The 20,131-nt window shown below is 39.9% G+C and overlaps 1 protein-coding gene and 1 long non-coding RNA gene across 2 annotated transcripts in view; one reads left to right on the top strand and one right to left on the bottom strand.

The window, feature by feature from the left end:
• Positions 1–20,131, bottom strand: part of ST7 (suppression of tumorigenicity 7) — a 316,094-nt gene that overhangs the window by 10,876 nt on the left and 285,087 nt on the right. The window contains 1 exon segment of the mRNA XM_079150519.1: positions 9,742–9,892. Within this exon segment, the coding sequence (XP_079006645.1) occupies positions 9,742–9,892 (151 nt within the window).
• On the top strand, positions 6–10,510 carry LOC306667775. Its single transcript, XR_013765641.1, has 3 exons — positions 6–3,438; positions 7,139–8,390; positions 10,326–10,510. It is a non-coding gene; the product is annotated as an uncharacterized lncRNA (long non-coding RNA).

Genomic DNA, 20,131 nt, shown 5'->3' on the forward strand with positions numbered 1-20,131 from the left:
GAGATAATATGTTAGTTTAATGTTTGTCTCATAATTCCCAACTTCAAAAAGAGACTTTTTAAGCATTTTTACAATAGGAACACTCCTACAAGGCAGGCAAAACTTAACCACAACTCTGAGTCATGTGCCAGATAAAATGTCAGAGATACACTATGATGTATTACTCGCACATTAATCTTACACTATATATTCTGGGCAAACATCACAGAATAGGGTGGGGAGAGAGTGCAGAGGGGGTAGGGAAGTCATCAATATCAATGCCTAGGGTCGCATCATCTTTAAAATATTATAAAAATGTTATCGGCACTAATTCAATATATAGCTCAGCCAATGGTAATAATGCAAACCTGGATTGAAATGCTTCCCCAAGAAGCAAATGTGGATTGACTTGTTGGAGCTTGTTACGATGTACAAGTATGAAAGGCATCTACCATGTCTATTTTAAAAATACGTCTAAGTGGATTAGAATTCCAACCAAGAGGGATAAAACAAAAATCTAAAATACATGACTTGGGAAATATTTCTAAACTTTATGAAACTTTTAAATCTTCAATATCATGTGGGAAAAAATGGATCTGGAGAGATTGATTATCTGTATTTTGATGAAGTCAGGCCACCTAAATTCTGCTTTTGTGGCATCAGATGACATTAGGCCTTACACTGAATTATGGCTTTCCAATCAATCCATCCTTTCCCATTATCAAGTGTGTTATTCTCCCTGTTACAATGTCATCAGCATGTTAGTCTCACTGTTCCTATGAACAGTGCTCACGGAGGTAATTTTTCTTTAACAGATGTCCTTTAACTCCAGCACATGGTAGATAGAGAATATGAAAGCTGTACCCTACTCTGGGAATGTCAGATAACAATCCTGGCCTTCATGTGTGTCGGTGAGGAATGGTGGCAATACAGCAATATTTTTAGTTTTAAATGCCACATTTTAAGGAATTGTAGCTACATCCTCAGCTGCATGATTACTAAAGCCGTCTCAAAATGCTGTCAATGTACATATTTATCTTTTGCATACTTATTTCAAACAGGAATCAGAAACAAAGAATGTTCTCCCTCACAAGAAATGACAAGGTCCCATTGTAACCAGCATCAGTGCACATATGGTATTTATTCTGGTGTCTGAATATTATTTAAAAGTAAAAACATTATGTATGTGATTCCAGCATTTGGAATGCAGTCAATCTACACCACAGTGGTATCACTCTGAGGTTACAGAACATTGCCACGGAGAATATAAATCACTATAAATGTGGGATTAGAGCAGAGCCAGTTTGCTGGCAGATTGCTGAGGTAAAAATGTTATCAATTTTCCTCTCATAACAGAAACCTCTTAAACAGAGATTAAAACATTAAAAACACCCCAGACTTTAACTCGTCTTAAAATGAAAGGCTCAGCCTAGTTCAATCAGAACTTTCCTTTCACACAAACAAAGATGACTTTTGCCCATTAGAACAAACAAGAAAGGAGGTTCCTTGCATAGGTTGTTAATATAGAATGATCATTGGAAGGAACGGGCATCTCTCTCAATAGAACCAGGCTTTCAAGAAGATGAAAACGAACCAAAACAAAACCCCAAAAACAACAACAACAACAACAAAAAAACCTTTTAGTGGGATTTTATAGCATTCACTAAAGTCTCTTCTGGGAAGCACAGCTTTTACATTTAAACTACAGTACAGCAGGATCTTAATACCATTTCCCATAAATGATGGCTTCTCTGAAAGCATCCAAAAAATGTGGAAAAACCTACAAGGAAGTTTTTTTAAAATCCAGATTCTCCATGTGTAACCACGCTGCTATAATTAAAGAATCTGTTCAGGTTCATATGATATAAATAAACCCTTAGTTTTCAAAGTGGCTATAAATTTGAATGCTAAATTTTATTCAAAATTGAAGTCAGTTTGTACTTCAGGGAACAATTTTTTAAATGAAATATAGGAGTATAAGATCTTGAGAGTGTTCAACCATAGAAATCTAATGGTTGACTGGTGTCTTTTCAGTCAAATGCTAAATGACTTTTTTTCTCCAGTACTTGGTATGCATACAGAATTTTGTGTGTCGATTTAGTCTTTTTCTTCTAATCGGTTCTCATCTTTTTTGGAAAGGGTGGAGATATTGATTACATATAATTTAAAGAATAATGAACATCCATCCATCCATCCACCTACATGTCTTGCATTACACTTCCACCCCCATGATCATAAAGATGTTTATGGTGCTCTAAGATCTCTTTCTCATGTCAGTTGTCATTTACATTGATTTCATAAAAATAATATTAAGATTTTTGGCTTCACTAAACAAAAGCAAATACAATTTCTGTTTGCAATTCTATCCTTTACCCACCCTGCTGTGCAGGGTCCAACAAAGTGTGAGTGAGATAAGCAAGGGAGGTCTGGAGAGCCAGGAAGAGGCACTGCATAAGCCCTGCCCGCCTCACCTCCCACTGCCTGGTCCTTTTCACAGTAAAGACATGCAATGGTGCCATGAGAGCCTCATGCCTTTGCCAAAAGTCCACAAACTTTGCAAGTGCAAGAATTAAGAACACACTGATTTGGTGATGCAAAGAATTTTGACAAAAGGTCATTTGAACAGTCATTTGTTCTATAAATGATTACAGACCTCCTAAAATCTTTGAGAAAGCCACACTTCAGAGAAACTACAAGTATGCATGTATTTGGTTTAAAACAAAACAAAAAATCAAGGCTGTTCTGAGTTGATACGTGGCATACGGATGTCACTTCTGCAATTTCCTTTGTGTACTATCCCTCCTCCCACATTGATTTCAGTTGTGCCTTTGTGAAAGGGTTCAAATGAAGCCGAGATTTAGTTACCGAACAAGTAATGCCCTCCATGATCAAGTCTGAGGCATGACACAGCCTTCTTCCATCCTTGGGACACATTTTCTAGGCCCCAAGCTTATCAGTGCTGTCCCAACCAGAGGTTCTCTACCAATACCAGCAAGAGACTCAACAGAACCAAAGAATGGACAGAAGGATGGATACATGAACAAATGAATGACCTCTCACCCTTCCCATCATATGGACAGGGATAGAATGTAAATTTTGAAATTTTGTATATGTTACCTTGTCAAAGAGGATCTCAGAACTTTATACAGATTATTCGGAATAGAGAAAACTGAGTTTGATTCCCAGCTCTACCTCTTATAATTGGTCACTAATCAAAATGTGAGTGCGTTCTTATGTAACCTACGCACAGCAAGCCAAGAACACCCTGTCCCTGCGCTCACAGAGTTCACGCCTGAGTGCGGGGAACTTGTTCCAATAACCTTCCAAGTAAATGCAACAGTTCCCACTGTGCTGAGGGCCCTGAAGGAGGGTCAGGCGGTGTGGCGCATCTCTATATGGGAACAACAGAGTGACACCTACGGGAGCAGGCTGACTCCACCAACAAGTGCACAGCTCAAGGTGGGTCGTTAATTGTGTCCTGTCAGTCTCTTCAGCTGCAAAATGAGAACACCACAGGCCTCATGAGTCTGGCAAAGGGACTGAGGGCAACGACAGAGGCCAGGTGGCTACGCGTGGTGCTTGGATGCTCAACAAAGATGAGGTTTCTCTTTACCCTCCTTCTCTACTAAACATAGAAAGTTTCTGCTTTCTGTATTAGGTTACACTCATTAATAAATAAAGATTCTGCTTGCTTCTTAACAATTATAAGTACAAATGGTAGGACAGAAAATTAACATCATTGATGTTCTACTTTTGACTACAATGCAAATAACAGCCATGAAGGCCAAATGTTTATATGAGGCATTTTCATGCAGAAGTGAGGAAAGTCCAAAGTCAAAAGCCTGATTTGTGATCCACATTCTTTCACTATTAGAAGTAGAAGAAAGCAGCTTTGGGAAAAGAATTTCCCCTTGGTTGAATTTAATGGTGCTCCATTCTAATTTTGAAGAAAAATTCTACAGTTTGATAGTGGACTTACTAATTCGTTAGTACCCTCAACACTTTAACCCTTTGTTCCTACTTTCATGTTAGTACTACATGTTAGTATACACACACATACACATGGTACACATACATATATACATACACACAATACACATCTGTTTGTGTGCACATGCACATAGTGTGTGTACACTGCACATACATTCGTGTTTCTCACAAAGTGTTTCAGAATCTTTTTTTCTTTATGTTCCCAAACACAATGCCTGACACAAAGGAGGGATGCAATAAATATTTGCTCAATAAGGAATGAATAAATTAATATATAATCAGAAGGATACCAAAATCTCTTTAAAAGTTCAGGTGAAGCCAGACACCAAAGCATTCACCTGCCTGTAGTTCCACCTACTGGGGAGACTGAGGCATAAGGATTGCTTGAGCCCAGGAGTTGAGGGTCAACCTAGGCAACAGGGAGATCCTGTCTCTTAAGAAAAAAAAACAAAACAAAACAAATAAACAACTCAGTTATCTGAATCACAGTCAATGATGGAGGCTGTTGCCCTCATTGAGACAACTAGAAATCTCTTGTCTTCAGCAGCTCTTAATCCATTCAAGGTGACAGTTCAGATTAACCATCACACTGACCAAAGGCAAGGAGCAAGCTGGCTGTGCTGGGCAATGGGTGGGGAACTGGCTACCAGAGTAAGCCAGCCGTAACCATTCACTCTTTCTCCCAAATTATAAAATGCACAATGGATCTGTTATGCCCCTCTTAGATCTACTGGGGGGCAGGGTGGGTCCTTTCTTTAGTAGTCCAAAAGGTGCCAGCCTCATGGAGGAAAGGCTGGTTGGAGGAAATGCTTAAGAGCCACATGTTACAGTGAGGGAGGAGTATTAGCCATTGGGTTCAAAGAGAATAAATTAGAATCACAATCTCATCCTCTGCTTCAACAATGGGCCATTTTCCCCTCTCAAAGGAAATACTTTGCCTTAGTCCCCCTAAAAAACACCACCTACAAATCTTATACATTATTTAGTGGATTCTTCATGGGGGGGGGGGGAACCCAAAAAAGAAAATAATTGGTCAAGTGAAAAAAAAACAAAGGAAGAAAGAAACAAAGGTTAAGCGATTTACCTCATGGCATACTAGTCTTCTAATACATGGAACCAGAAAATTAAACTTCATAGTTGAGGACAGGAGACAACATGGTTTTATAAAATAAACAGAATCAAAACAGAGCTTTGGAAAGATTAAGGTAGGAGGGAGATAAGAGCACATCAGTATTTAATACAGGTAAAACAGAAGATGTGCCATTTAAAACAGGGCCCCATAAGGAGCAATACCATTGTAAATAAGACTGAGTTGAAATGGATCCTTCATTCATTATATGTTTTTTTATATTCAGCTCATACTGGCAGGGGTGCGTGTATTTGAGTATAACCAGAACCTGCAGTGTTTAAAATAAGCATAATTCAGATAAGGTGGCAGCTGTGTAATAATCCAAGAAACCTTTTTATAAAATCTTATAAATTAAAACTTTCCCCCTTTCTTAATTATCTTGACTTTGAGGAACATATTGTGTAATTTCAGGGGCTGGGACAGTGATGAATCAAACATTTTGGAAACCTTTGAAATGCTGATGTATTTGTGACTGAGGATTCAGGTTTTTTTTTTAACTACCATATGTTTCAAACCCAAACAATCTCTGTTATGCATTAGTGGGACTTTGGGGTTTTATCAAAAATGGGAGGTTTTTTTAGCTTGATTGATGGAAAACTCACTTAATTCCACAGGATGACTAATGCTCTAACATAATAAATTCATTAACAGGCACAAAACCAAAACAAAACAACAAAAAAGTTCCACCTCTATCTCCTAACCAACCCCTTTGACAGAGCTGACTTTTAAAATTTTTTCAAAGGATAACCTAATAATCATTTTCTAATGTGGAATCTGATAAGATTAGGTGCTGTTACCCTTCTCCCTGTATTCCATTTCTAATGAAAAAGGGAAGTGCGATGAGAGTTGAGGAATGGCTTTAAATTTCAGAATGAAGAAAAAAAATGATTCAGAGGACAAAACCTAGCTGAGGCTGGAGATGTCAAGAGCACCACCAAGTGTGTGCTGGGGGAAGTGCGCCTCTTTGGCTCAGGCGCAGGATGCAAGCCGGGCCTGCAGACCTCCTCAGAGGGAGCTTGGGCAAGGATTTGAAGCCACCAACCTGGAGCCCCCGCTCCAGGTAATGGCATTAAATGTCATCAGTGCTTTATGACTTCCCAAAATTAGGTAAGTTAAGTACATACTACTAAAGCAGCTGAGTCAGAATTCTAATCCAAGTCCTCTGATTTCAAATATAGAGCTGTGAACCGCTAATGTAATTCAGAATGAACACAGATACAGAAGTGAGGTCAAAATATTGCAGATCATTGCCTGGAGCTGGAGTGGTAATTCTTTCTTCTAAACTGGATGACAGAAATGACACAGTGAAGTACATTGATTTATATAATTAATGTGTTAAGACTTAAAAAAAGATAACTGGCTACAAAAAAAAAAAATGCATAGCAGACCTATAGCTTTTGTGTGTGTGTGTGTATGTGTGTGTGTGTGTGTGTATGTGTGTGTGTGTGTGGTAGTGGGGACTGAACCCAGGGGTGCTTAACCATTGAGCCACATCCCTAGCCCTGTTTTAAAATATCTCATTAGAGACAGTGTCTCACTGAGTTGCTTAATGCCTTGCTTAGTTGCTGAGACTGGCTTTGAACTCCTCTTGTCTCAGCCTCCTGAGCTGCTGGGATTATAGTCTCATGCCATCATGCCTGGGTTTTTAAAAAAAAATAGTAACCAAGAGCACTTGTAATGAAAGGTGATATTTCTAAGCATACAAAGTATATGTATATATATTTATTTATGCTTGTCGAAAATACATATGCTTGTTGTAGGTAATTTCAAAGGTACAAATATGAAGAAAAATAAGCATGTCTTCAACTCAGTGGTAACCACTTAAGACAGTTAAGTGTATTTATTTTGAGTCTCTTTCCTTTATTTATACATATGTATTATTTTTTATAAAACTCTCATTCTACATTGAAAGGTTTAACTCAATATCAAACAACAAAATATAATTTTATACGGAATGGTTAACTTTCTAAACACTAGATAGCCACCAGCTGTCAGAAGTGTACCCTAAACTGTAAGTAGTGATGTAAATTTAAATTGCAGTCTTTCAGGCAAATATCTCAGAATTGGTTGATCTTCTTACTCTTAACCTAATCAATGCAATGAAGGAAAAGTGAACCTGGGTTTACCTACTGGCCCCTCCAACAAGGACTTCAAGATTTTCAACAAGTCACTCATCTCAATGATTCTGCTGCTGCTTCTGAAAAATTGAGGTGGCCATTTCTGTCCTACTGAACTTAGACACTCTCAGGAAGGGTAAGTGAAAAGATGTAAATGCAAATCCTCTATAAGTCACCCAGTTACATAGATGCTGTTCGAGTGTACATCCTCTGAAGCATTTAGCACGTAGTAGGCACTCTCCCAGTTCTCATCTTGAAGTCAGATGTCGGAAATCGTTGAAAACTGGCACTAAACTGATTTTGAATGGGATCACAGCTACCTGATTTTCACAGGAACTGTTTATTGGTAAAGATCAAAGGTCACATTTCCTTTTCCTGTAGGTGTGATTTTGTTGACATACAGCTGATGCCCACAAGTTCACCCCATCTTTTCATCCTAACGAAGCTTTCAGCCAACCTAAGCAGAGGCAGGCGGTCTCCCCGAGAGCACTCCTCTGCTTGATTCTCCAGCTCCTGGGGTCACTTCACGTTTCTCTTGGTCTCACTATCCTTCCCAGTTGATCAGGAGCATCTCCCCAACATTTTGGAGTTACTAATTGACAAAGAGAATTTTGCAGTTATTCCCCACAGGATTTTTATTTTTTAACTGTGTTTTTTAGTTACAGGCAGACACAATGCCTTTATTTTATTTTTATGTGGTGCTGAGGATCAGACCCAGGGCCTCACGTGTGCTAGGTGAGTACACTACCACTGAGCCACAACCCCAGCCTGGATTTAAATTTTTTATGGTGGTACCATTCCTAATACCTTGTCACCCTTTGCCTCACCTCTTTTTCAGTTCTTTCTAACGTTGAATCTTACCAGATCCAACTGATACGCTTCTACAATTGTTTCCAAAATGCCAATCTACAAATATGTTCTTATTTGGTAGACCAATTTCTCTATCTTTTCCACCACTAACACTAGATGAGGCTTCTTGTGTTCATTTCTGCTGGGCTTTTCAGACTCTTTCTCATGTTTTGATAAAAATTTCTTTTGTTCCTTTTGGATAGAACACCTTATGTGCAGCAAGGAGCCCAAGTCAGAGGGGATTGCCCACGTACCCACACCCTCTTGGTGGAGTGCGCTGTCTTAACATATGCAAATATGATTGCTGGTGCTGACTACATACCTGGGTATGTTATTACACTTACCAAGTATGGGTGGCAGCATTGGTCAACTCAACATCCATCAAGTTATAAATAGTAAAATACATAAGTGAGCCCACTATTAATCCCCTAAAGAAATCTGTCAAAGCCATTAAATAAAAAACTTTCAATCCACTTTGAGTCCCATCTCTTCAAACTTATTTTTACCTAATCCCACTTTGCTCCCTGCTACCTCCCTTCCTGCATCAAGTTGGATTCTTGCTGGGTTACAGAAGGGCAGGAAAAGGAAGAAGATTATCAAAATGAAAACAGAAGCAGAAAAGATAAACAGAGTGAAAACGATTAAAAAGACACTTGTTTGTCAGACCAGGGATGAACTAGGGAAAAATTATCAGAAGATTCTAATATTTATCATTTTGTTTTCCTATGAGAGGAAAAAAATCCATGGTACATGTTGTGCTTGTTTTGCTTAAATTAATATTAGCAGAATTTCAATGGACATGTTGTCTAATAATCTTAGGGCTTTTCCTTAATTTACATTATCCCAAACAGCCCCATCTCTGACCATTTCTTCACACAGAGTCCTTGCTTACATTACTGTCCTGGTTTATCAAGTCTCAGTCCAAACCTCATCTGACTCATAAGGTTACCCCTGACTGCTCCACTCTAGAGACTTCTCTCTTCTGAAGAATCACCAGGCAGTTGCCACAAGCTGCTGTCACTCCTCCCAACTCAACTACACACTTCTCCAGGGCAGAGACTATTTCACCTGCCATCAGAGCTTACTCTCCTTATACAGAAAGAAAGTATCTGTAGGGAGCTTGTACTGAGACATCATCAACATACCAGGAATTTATCTATTACACCAATGCTACACTTCCCACCAAATGTCAGGGTCCGGCAACCTCTGTTCTTGTTCCAAAACATACCTGCCTTGCCTTTACAGATGGCCAACCTGGCTACAGCGCAGGACTACTGAGCCTTTTAGCCACCTCTCCCAGAAAGACCATCAAGAAATGGTAACCAGAGTCCAAGCCTAATCCCAAGCCAAAAAAATATTATGATGTTAAGGAACTGTCCAAGTCTCCAAAGAGCTTTCAGAGTGGTAGAAATCTTCTCCAGAACAGTCCAGATTCATCCCATCTATTGCATAAATTTGTCTTTCCGAGTTTAGAGATGGCGTTATCATGGTGACTCATACCCACCACCACAGGAGAACTGGAGCACCTAAGTAATTAACTATCTTAGTGATGGGCCATCATAGAAAACAGAGCAAGACATGCAAATCCTCATTATTCATCATGAATGCTTGGGGCAAAACAGTTTAAGCACCTTTTTATGATCTTAAAAAACGTTTCAAAGAAAGAAAATTACTTACTGCCTTCCCACGTACAATGCAAAAGATTCAAAGCCCCTTCCACCCTCTTCCAGTGGGCGAGATGAAAGAATGCATATGCTATTGCTTCACTGTCTCCTCTCTTCAGGATATGTTCTGGGGGCAGGATTAAGCTTTTCATTTCTAGTAGGTACTGAAATAAAAGAGTCAGGAGACAGATGTGTTAATACATAGTAATTTGGAATTCAATATTGAAATAGGTTGATTTCCCTAAAGCCACCATTTATAAGCATTTCATCAAACCTGCAATCTCATTACTACATTTGAAGGCAATTACTAAAACAGCCAGCAATTCAAAGTTTGTTGACAGATGATTAGTTTTGTACTAGTTTTCTACAGTGAAGATCAGAGGCTTACAGGCTAAGATACTCTAATCAAAGAAATAAATATAGACTCAAACAGCATTAAGGAAAATGTAGAAGACACAATAATTTGGTATAATTTTGTAACCAGAATGAAAATATATAAAACGGACACATGAAGGTCATGAAGCAACACTACTCATCAACGGCACTAGAGATTCAAATTGACTAGCACTCCCATTGTTTTTTTTTTTTTTTCTGTAGATCTGTCAAACAGAAGGACTCTGTGCTGTTCTTGAAGACAGTCACCCATAACTGCTCAGATACAGAAGAGAGGAAGGGTGGCGATCTGAGCATGGAAGACCCCAGAAAGGTGCAGTAGACCCCAGACTGTGATGTTCTTTTAGATTCTCTCCCAAAGACTGGAGGGGGTCTCAGCTGACACTTCTTCATTCTATTTTCTACCAAGGAGGTAAGAAGATAGGGACAAATGGGTGTGAACTGGTATTCTTCCTGGGGCCTGAGAGAAGACTAAACTGCCATTTTTATTCTTTTGTATTTATTCTAGAATAGAAAGGAAAGCAAATTTAGGACATTTTGTATTTGCAAATGTAAACTGCTCATGCTGGCTGGCATTCTCCTGGTGCTGCATTCCTCAGTATTTCCTTTCCCTGATCCATCCCCAAAACATCATGGCATGAACCTATGACCACCTCAGACAACGACCACAATGCTTTAAAAAAGGAGATCAGCGGACCACAGAGGAATCTGCTTAATTAATATGAGAAAAACTCAACTAAAGGAAGTGCCACAGAAGACATTCAAAAATTTTAATGTCAGAAACTATTGTCTGGATTTTTTTTTTTTTCTCAGTAGAAATTAACAGAAGAGTGGAAGAGTCTTAATAATGGAGATAATGATTCTACTATCAGTGTTTTGTTGTCATCGAGCTGGGGATTTACACCCTTCCAGCATCCTCTCCTGTTGGGACATGCAGGGACAGCAAGTATAGCCCCACAGGAGCTGCAAGGACAAATTCGAGCTTCTTGACTCAGCAATGGAAACATTCAAAAATCTGGATTTCATATTAAGAGAAAACTCCAAGTCTCTGGCCTCAAAGCAGGAAAAGAAAGAAAGTAGGAGAGAGATACCCACAAAGTAGTAGGAGAACAGTGATATGGCTGTCATCCTTGCGGAGCAGTTGGGATAGAAAATCCTCCTGGACAGAAAGACTGCAATACAATGACTGCTTTCCAGCCTGGTCCATGAGAGGAATTTATCATTCAGTGGCAATTTCTCAAAGCATGAGTTCCAAAAACGTTTGATCATTTGCCTTTTTTGACAAACTATTGCTTTATTTCTGAATCTCCTTTAAAAATAGTGCAGGACAAAAATCTTTTGGGAAATGTAATGATAAGAGAGTTACCTAGCAGCAATCAAAATAGAATAATATTTACAATGAATATCAATCACAATATAAAAACAAAAGGTGCTCAGAGGTACCTGGCCATCCTCTTTTGATTGTTGCCTTAAAAGAAGACAATATAATGTATATATTGCTACTGCCAATGATGGCCTAAAAAACTCTGAGGCTGTAAGTCCTGAGTAAGATATGTAACTTCAATGGTGGAATGAGACAGACATCATCACCATACATACACATATGATTACGCAAATGGTGTGAATCTACATCGTGCACAACCGAAGAAACAAAAAGTTGTACCCCATTTGTGTACAATGAATCAAAATGCTGTCTGTAAAACAAATATAAAATTAAAAAGTACTATAAATTGTATTAACTGTTTTAGGGTAAGTTAGAGAAGGAAGATCCTTTGGTTACCCTTAGTAACAGAAAAACAAATGAGAAGGAAAGTTTCTTGCTGAATGTTTCTAGTAATTATTCATAGCTACCCTGCCTATCAAATAGACAACCTTTAAAGTAAGGAGTATGCTGTATGAATTTTGAAACAAACCAAATATGAAAACAACTAGCTCAAATGTTTCAGATGTACTGAAATCTCCTCAAAGCCCCTCAAAATCAGATGGGGTTGAGAGAAAAGGGCAAAGCACCATGGTTTTTATTGCTACTATTAGGAAAGTTTCAAAATCGTTTCAATAGGCATCTTCTCTTGGTCTAAAGAACTTTGAGAAATAGGGACAACTTGAAAATGGGCCTGATAGTCAAACACATTTGTGGGTTGCAAACAAACTAAGAGCAGGTAGAACAGAGAAAAGTTCGTGGAGGCAGGGTGCAAAAAACTAATGATGCAGGGAGACTATAGATATGCACTGTCCTTGTCCTATGTGGTGGCTGCTACCACATGCGACCACTTAAATTAAGATAAAAATCACACAAAATTTTAAAAATTCAGTTCTTCCATCTTACCATATTTCAAGTCTTCAGGTGTTGTATTTGTTGAACAACCACTGTATTAGACAATGTAGAGACCATTTCCACTATTACAGAAAGTTCTTTTGGATAGTACTACTGTAGACAATGGTTCCCAATCTTCATATAACTGAACCAATTTTTAACATGAAAAAATTGTACAGATTCCTATGATGGGACTTCCGTATCTACTGATTGAAAAACACACAGTATGACAATAGCTACAGTAAGGGTAGCAAAACAAAAACTCACTTAAAAGCATTGCTGAGCACCAGAGCCTCTATAGACCTTTGAAAAATAGTGGGGCACACGTGTATGAGACAGCTCAGCCTGCAGGCAGAGTGGGCTGCAGATGGCTTCAAGGACATCGTCCATGCCCTGAATGGAAGCTGTGAGGTAATGTTCTGCTTCTCCTCTAAGCTCTCTCTGGTCTCTGGTAAACATACCTTTTATCCACTGCCTTACATTATTCCTCCAAGTCTTTTTCTCAGCTGAATAAAGAGCATGAACCTTGTCATCTTCATCTTAGTTTCTCCTACTGCACTTCCTAAAGTACCTTGCATGTTGGGGAGTATATTCAGATAAAAGTTGAATTAAATTGAAATCTTACTTCCCAAGAATACTCTCAAAACCAGCATCTCCAACCCAGCCAGCCCACGGCGGCTGACCAAAGCAATTCACCAAGGAAATTACCTCTGCCGTCTCATCCTATCTATTTTATGGCCAAAATAGGTTATGCCTATAAAGGAGATTTATACTTCTTTAGAGTTCCAAACAGAATGTTGGCCCTAACCAAAGGATGAAGGCTAATAACAACAATGTGTTGTGTTTTTGGCCAAGCTTAAAATGGCTGGCAAGATCAGTTCTCAACATGTGCAACATTTAAATTAGAAAGGCATGGAACAACATTTCACATCCTACTTGTCAAGAGAAAAATAAATGGAAGAGGGCAGATCCCTATCCACAAGTATGCAGAAATCAATTAGAATAACTGTAGCTCACAAATCAGAGAACACGCTTTGCCTGTCTGCATTCACGACTTGGCTTCTATTAGCTAAGCGGCGTTCTGTGCTATCCTGCCGGCAGCCTGCTTCCAACTTCCTTCCCAAATTCTCAATCAAGCTGACTGAAGTACAGTGCTTCTAAAGGTTTCGGAAGCAACTTTTCAAAATCTATTTGTGTCAGAACCTAGTTCCTTATGCCTAATACAAGAACACGTAAAGCAGGGCATACGTGGAGAAGCGGAGGCTTTGGTCTTCGTGCGTGAGTGGTGGACACTCAAACGTGCGTTTGGAGCACAGGCTGCTCACTGGGAGGAAAGTTGCAGAAGAGATGTGGCCCCTCAGAGGCTACCCCAGGTGACTGTTAAGGTGTCTTTTGTTAAGTTCTCACAATTATATGATAATTTGAGTGAAAATGATTCCAAAGTTATCCTTCACATAGATATTCATGTCCGGAAATTAATGTATACCCGCCTTCGTGATTTTTTCAATACCAATAATAGCATAAGTCATATGAAAATCATCAGCAAAAATATAGCAATAAACAAAATGTGGAAGATTAGCAAAATTAAATTACAGCACATTTAGATGATGGTATCAGGTTGCTCACAAAACCCAGCAGTGGAAAAATATTTATTAACATGGAAAATGTTCATTGTACACTACTAAAGGAAAAAAAAAATCACTGCACTATAATATATATAGTAGGTTATTATTTTTGACAATAAAAATGCATATTGGAAGGTCATAGATTGAAAGTAAATGGCAGTTAAATATTTGATTTTGGGTTTTAAGGGAGATTAATTTCTTTTGTGCTCTTTTTGTGCTTAGTTTTCTATAACAAGCACTTATTTTTTCTCTATGTGTACTTATGAATAGGTGTATATGTATTTTTCAAATACAAATCTATTTTCTAAACTTACATCCAAAACACAAAAACTAAACCATACAAACAATAAAAAAGATAACCAGGCATAGCAATTTTTTGTATGTCTACAACTTGCTCTGACAAAAGACTAAATCTACCAAACACATTTTTAAAAACATCAGTAAGCGTTCAGAGAAGAAAACTAGTGCCGTTTGGAAGATAGGCTGTATATTCTGAACTTCAGTGTTGCTTACTCCTAAGGCTCAATAAGACACACAAATGGAATAAGATAAAAATATTGCAAGTAACTGTGGCTCACTCAGCTCATGCTGTAATGGAGAATGAAGAGTATATCACAGAGGTCCTGGCCTCCTCCTCGTATCTACCATATTCCACTGTGAACTGCTGTCTGAAATCCTGCTCTACCACCCAGTTGTAAGACCTAGACATGCTATTGCATCTTCGCTTGTTCTTCTGTAAAAATGCAGTAACAAAAACATACATCTTGTTGGTTCTAGATTTTGAAGATTACATAATATATGTAAAACACTGACAAAGTGCCTGTACATAATTCACTGAATATAGCTTTTTGCCGACCAAAAAAGAAAAAAAAAAAAAAAGAAAGAAAAGAAATGCTCATATTTTTGCTGCAGAGGTGAGTTGTGTTTTTTTGCGTGTGGGTGCCCCACAGATAATTGAGTCTGGTTTCTAAATAAAGCAGATGAGCAGTTTTACCATAAGAACAGATTCATTAAAGAGAATTGACTACAGGAAGTCAACTGACCAATATGGAAATAAGCATAAGGCAAAGTTGAATTCCAAATTAGATCTGGGGATTTGTAGTATCACTAAGGGGCCATATCACCAAGTACTTGCTTCTTTCTGGTTTGCTCATTTATTCATCATCTAAAAAATATGAAAGTGTTCACAGTATATCCCAAGGAAAGATATGGGCATGGCACGGTGTGCCCCAAGGATAGAGATATAGGGTGCCTTTAGTGTATCCCCAGAGTGTAAATATGGGCACAGCACAGCTTACCCAAGGATACCGAGAAGGGAGCATGCACAATGTAACTAAAGGACACAGACACGAGAGTGGCTCAGTGTGCCCCAAGGATACAGATATAAGAGCATGCACAGTATGCCCTAAGTACATGGATCCAGGAGCACCCATGGGTACCTCAAGGACTCAGATGTGGAAGCATGCAGTGTGCACTGAAGGTCGCAGATGTGGGAGCACTCAAAATTTATGTCAGGGACATGAATACGAATCAGGTTAAGTCCCTATTTGGTAGTCCATGATCTTTGTGGAAGTGTTGGTGAGGTGCAGAAGGAGGAAGAGAGCAAAAGCAAGAGTGTGTGTAGTCAAAGCAACAATAAAATTCAACAGGATGGGTGCCTCAGTAAGAGCACTAAGCATGCATTTAGCACTTACAAAGCAAATGGGAGGCATTGTGTCTGAGAAGGCTTCACAGAACAAGAAAGATATGAGTCAATCCGATTAGATCAATAAGACTTTTCCCTGCAAAGATGGGGAAGGGAGCCATCTAGGCCAGAAGCAAGGCTCAGCACTGGCCCCAAATCTTCAAAAGGCATAATGTGGCTATAATCTGGTGAGCTTGAGTAATAGCATGACAGCAACTGCCAACACATGCCAAGCATTGCCTCGGTGACTCTGAGAGGGAGCCAATATTATCCCATTTTGAAGATGGAAAAATGGAGGTCTGGGGAAGTTAGGGAGCTTTCCCCAGGCTACATAGGGTACATGTAACAGAAAGCATCGGAACTCAGGCTTTCTGCTGTTCTCCAAGGAAGGGAAGCAAGAAAAGCAGGTGAAAGGCCCACTGTGACTTGCTCCCCAGTGTGCCCTTTACCTTGAGTTACTATGTAGCTTTCAAACTTTCAGAGACAGAATAGTCTGTTCAAAGGAATTAAAAGACTCTTATAATAGGTGAATGTGATGAGAAACAAGACTGGGGGTTGTCCAGGGAGGCACCTCAGAGAGCTCTTAGGAAAAACACTGCAGCAGCAATTGGGAAATGAGTTGATGTTTTGTGTGGTTTTGAAAGAAATGAGCGAGTTGTGTGTGACAGCAGCAGCAGGGAAGAGATGGGAGTTAGCAAAGCCTTAGAAAGCTCCTGTCACACTTGGGAGAGAGGTGACAAAACCAAGTGGGAGGGGAAGGGACTTCCCAGGACTTAGTGGGTGAGGGAATCTGGATTCAAGGGTGACCATGAAATTTTTAGCTTGGAGAACCAAAATAAGATGAGTTCCTTAGCTAGAAAAGATTCCAGAGGGAAAAGAGGCTTGGCAGTGGGAAGTAACAAGAACAGTATGAAGAGCTTGCAGAACATCCCTGGAGAGAAGGTCTGAAGGCAGTAGGTTCAGGTCTGCAGCGTGAGAGACAGAGAAGCGGGAGACTCAGACGTGGGTGTCTGGCCAGAGTGGGGAGCAAGGCTGCGCAAGCCCATAGGATCGCCAAGGAGAGTGAGCCACAAGGAGAGAGGGCTCCTCCTAAGACCAACATGAAGGGGTGGGTAGGAGAGGAAAAGACGCAGGAGGATACCACCCAGAGTTCAGGAGTGGCACAGTGAAGATGTCATGAAACAGAGAGGTCCTCAAGATATGAAAAGTGGCCAGCGGCTGGGGGTTTGGCTAAGTAGAAGAACACTTGTTCAGCAGGAGCGAGGCCCTGGGTTCAACCTCCAGCGGCAACAGAAAAAAAAAAAAAAAAAAAAAAAAAAGGAGAGAAAGGTGAGAGCTCAGTGAGTGCACTAGATACTAAGAGAGATGAAACAGGGCCAGGTTTGAGAAGAGGCCGAAGCTGTGGTGGCCGAGGTTGATGGGGGTGTCATGGCAAGGGTAGCACTGGCTTAGGTGGCCTGTGCTCGGGTACCTTTGGCGGGAGCAACTATGGCACTTTCTGTTGAAGAGACGTAGAAAATTTTTATTCCTGAGGAACATGGCTTGAAAAATGGTTTCTGTTCATTTTCCTGTGGGTCATATTTCTTCTACAATGAATTCTCCTTACTCTAACCCAAAAAAGCCTTGGAACAAAATATGACTCAATTCAAAGAAACATATATTGAAATAATATTTCTGAAATGTGCCATTGATATACAATATCATAGATAATCTGCCAGGGTATTCTGAATTTCTTCCACGCTTCAAGCATTTTTAAATGCTAAAACCCACTATACATTGTTTCCTAAATTGGATTAAAAAGCAATTTTATACTCTGTCAATCAGCTTTACCAAGATATAAGGGGAGGACTGCTTAAGTGTTTGCATGAAAGAAGAATTTCCATCACTATAACAATGTCCATTAGCATATACAATTACCAGGATGTTTTCCTCCACAAGTCTCTTGAAATCCCCATGAAATTTGAGCCTAGATTAACATTAGATGGGCCTTTTTTTTAAGTGAATTTTTAATGGGAATGCATTTCTGTCATAACATTCTTAATTCTTTCTATTTTCTCATAACTCTCCATACTTCTAGACTTATAATTTAAAAACTAAATATCTATTAGTTAAATTTTCTGACTGGCCTTGCTGATACAATGAGTTTTAGGAGTGTGGCAGCCTCCTCCCCCAGCACCCTCAGGGACTGCTGGGGGGACCAGTGAGCAGAGCACATGGCCCCATTGGTTCTGGGATTTTAGTCAAGATCACAACAAAAGATATCCTTCTGGGTGCTTGTGGTTTTTCTCTGTCAACAGCTTCACCCACAATACCCAGGCACCTCAAGGAGGAGCTGGCCCCTGGCTCCTCAGCCCTCTTCTCATTGCAGCCTTCAGTTCTATGGGGAGTTGGGGGGAATGGTAGTGGGGTGGTCTAAGAGGCTTGTGAATTTTTCATGGGTCATAGACATCTGTTATTTTCTTAACTGTATTCAGAAGTACCTTGGGGTGCAGGGTGGCAAAGGCCCACATGTTAAAGGCTTGGTTCCCAGCTCATGGTGCTACTGAGATAGTATAATCTCTAAGAGTCTGGGCCTAGTAGAAGGGAATTGAATCACCTGGGGCATGTCTTTGAAGGGTTTATTGGGACCCTCGCCCCTTCCTCTCTCTTTACTTCTTGGCTGCCATAAGGTAAGTAGCTTCCTCCTCCACATGCTCCTACCATGATGTGCTGACTCACCAGAGGCCCAAAAATGATGGCCAAGTGACCATAGATTGATACCTCCAAAACTGAGCCAAAATTTTTTTCCTGCTTATAAGTTGATTATCTCAGGTATTTTGTTAGAGTAATAGGAATTTTACTAACATACTGGGTTACCAGATATTTTATGCCACTTTCAACCAGAAATTGGCATAAAATATTTATTTATTTATTTACTATTTATTTATTAATAAAGCAAATAATAGCAGAACTGCAATAATAGAACTGTTTTTATTTTTGTGGGGTTTTAGAAGTGAAAACTACTGCGAGTGGTTTAAGTACAAGCTGGCCAGTGGGGGAACTGTGACCTAGTACTTGGGGGGCCTTCTTGATAACAGTGATCAAGTCAGGCTTTCTTGTTAGCCAAGACTCAAGTCTGGGAACCACCATGCCCAAGGTTTTCAGAGTTAAGCAAAAGATTTGGGCATTCTGTAGACAGCCTTGACATTCCCACAGTGTTGTACCCTTGGAGAATATTTGTACAGCAAGCATAGGACCTGGCTTCAGGAAGCAAGAGAGTAGCTAGAATACTTACCTGATCCCTGAGTGAGTGGGCTGTCTCCCTTCTATGAGTCCTAGAGCATGGTACCTATCTCACAGGAATACTGGCTCATCTGTCTTCTCTAAAACTGGACATTCCTTTAGAGTAAGGGCCACATTGTGATCAGGGTCCCAGTGCCTGATGCGTTGCAGTTGCTAAGTGTAGTAAGTGCACTAATAAAAGGGGAAAAGGACATTATGGCAGAATTGGACACCTTTAAAGAATGTCGAAACTAATTTAAAGCAGCAGGAAGATTATCCCTTCCATGATGAAGTAAAGTTGTGGGCATGGCTCCTGATTATTCTGTTTGAGCAAAGCAGTACCATTTAAGTAAAAGCAGTTCAAATATACTGTGGTTGAGAGGAGACATAGAAAGGTAAGCAGCTTCCAGCTGACGGTAGAAAAAGAATTCATCTTCTGGGGTCTTGAGACTTCTTCCCTTTGATAATAATGGACAGCAACTCAGAAAATTAGGGGCAGAGAGGATGAGTAACCAAGACTGGGAGACTCCAAAGCCAGTCCTGCTCTGAAAGAAGCATCTGGTGTCTTTCAGATGGGCCTCTAACTCCTGCTACTCTAGGCACTTGAAAGCCCTGACCACACAGCTCACACTGGGGGAGGTTTCCAAACCACCTCTTTCTCTTCCTCTCACCCTGCTCCTCCTGCCCTGAGCTTGGTAGGGGAACATCACTCCAACAGCCTAATTCCAACTGGTAGAAGACCTCCTAGGAAAGAAACAACTGCTTTTTGTTTTTCTTTCTTTCTTTTTTTTTTTTTTTTTTCATGAGCAGAAGAAAGGCTTGGGGAAGAGTCAAAAGTTAACAGAAACCCAAAGCACTCTGCTGGAGAAACTAATCATGATGGGTTCGGTGCGTGTGTGTTAGGGTCTACTAAAATTGCTCTACAATCTACTTACCCAGGAAGGGAATGTGGAGTTACATTATGGAAAGAAAGGCATGGCCTAAGCCTTCACGAGAGGGGAAATGCTATGGACTGGACAGGAAATGTTTCCCAAAGGCCCATGTACTAAAGACGTGGTCCCTGGTTTGGTGCTACTGGGAAGTGGTGGAAACTTCGAGAGGTAGGGACTATTGGGAGGTCTTTAGG

The sequence above is a fragment of the Sciurus vulgaris genome (assembly GCF_902686455.1).
Source record: "Sciurus vulgaris genome assembly, chromosome: 8".
Taxonomy (NCBI): Eukaryota; Metazoa; Chordata; class Mammalia; order Rodentia; family Sciuridae; genus Sciurus; species Sciurus vulgaris.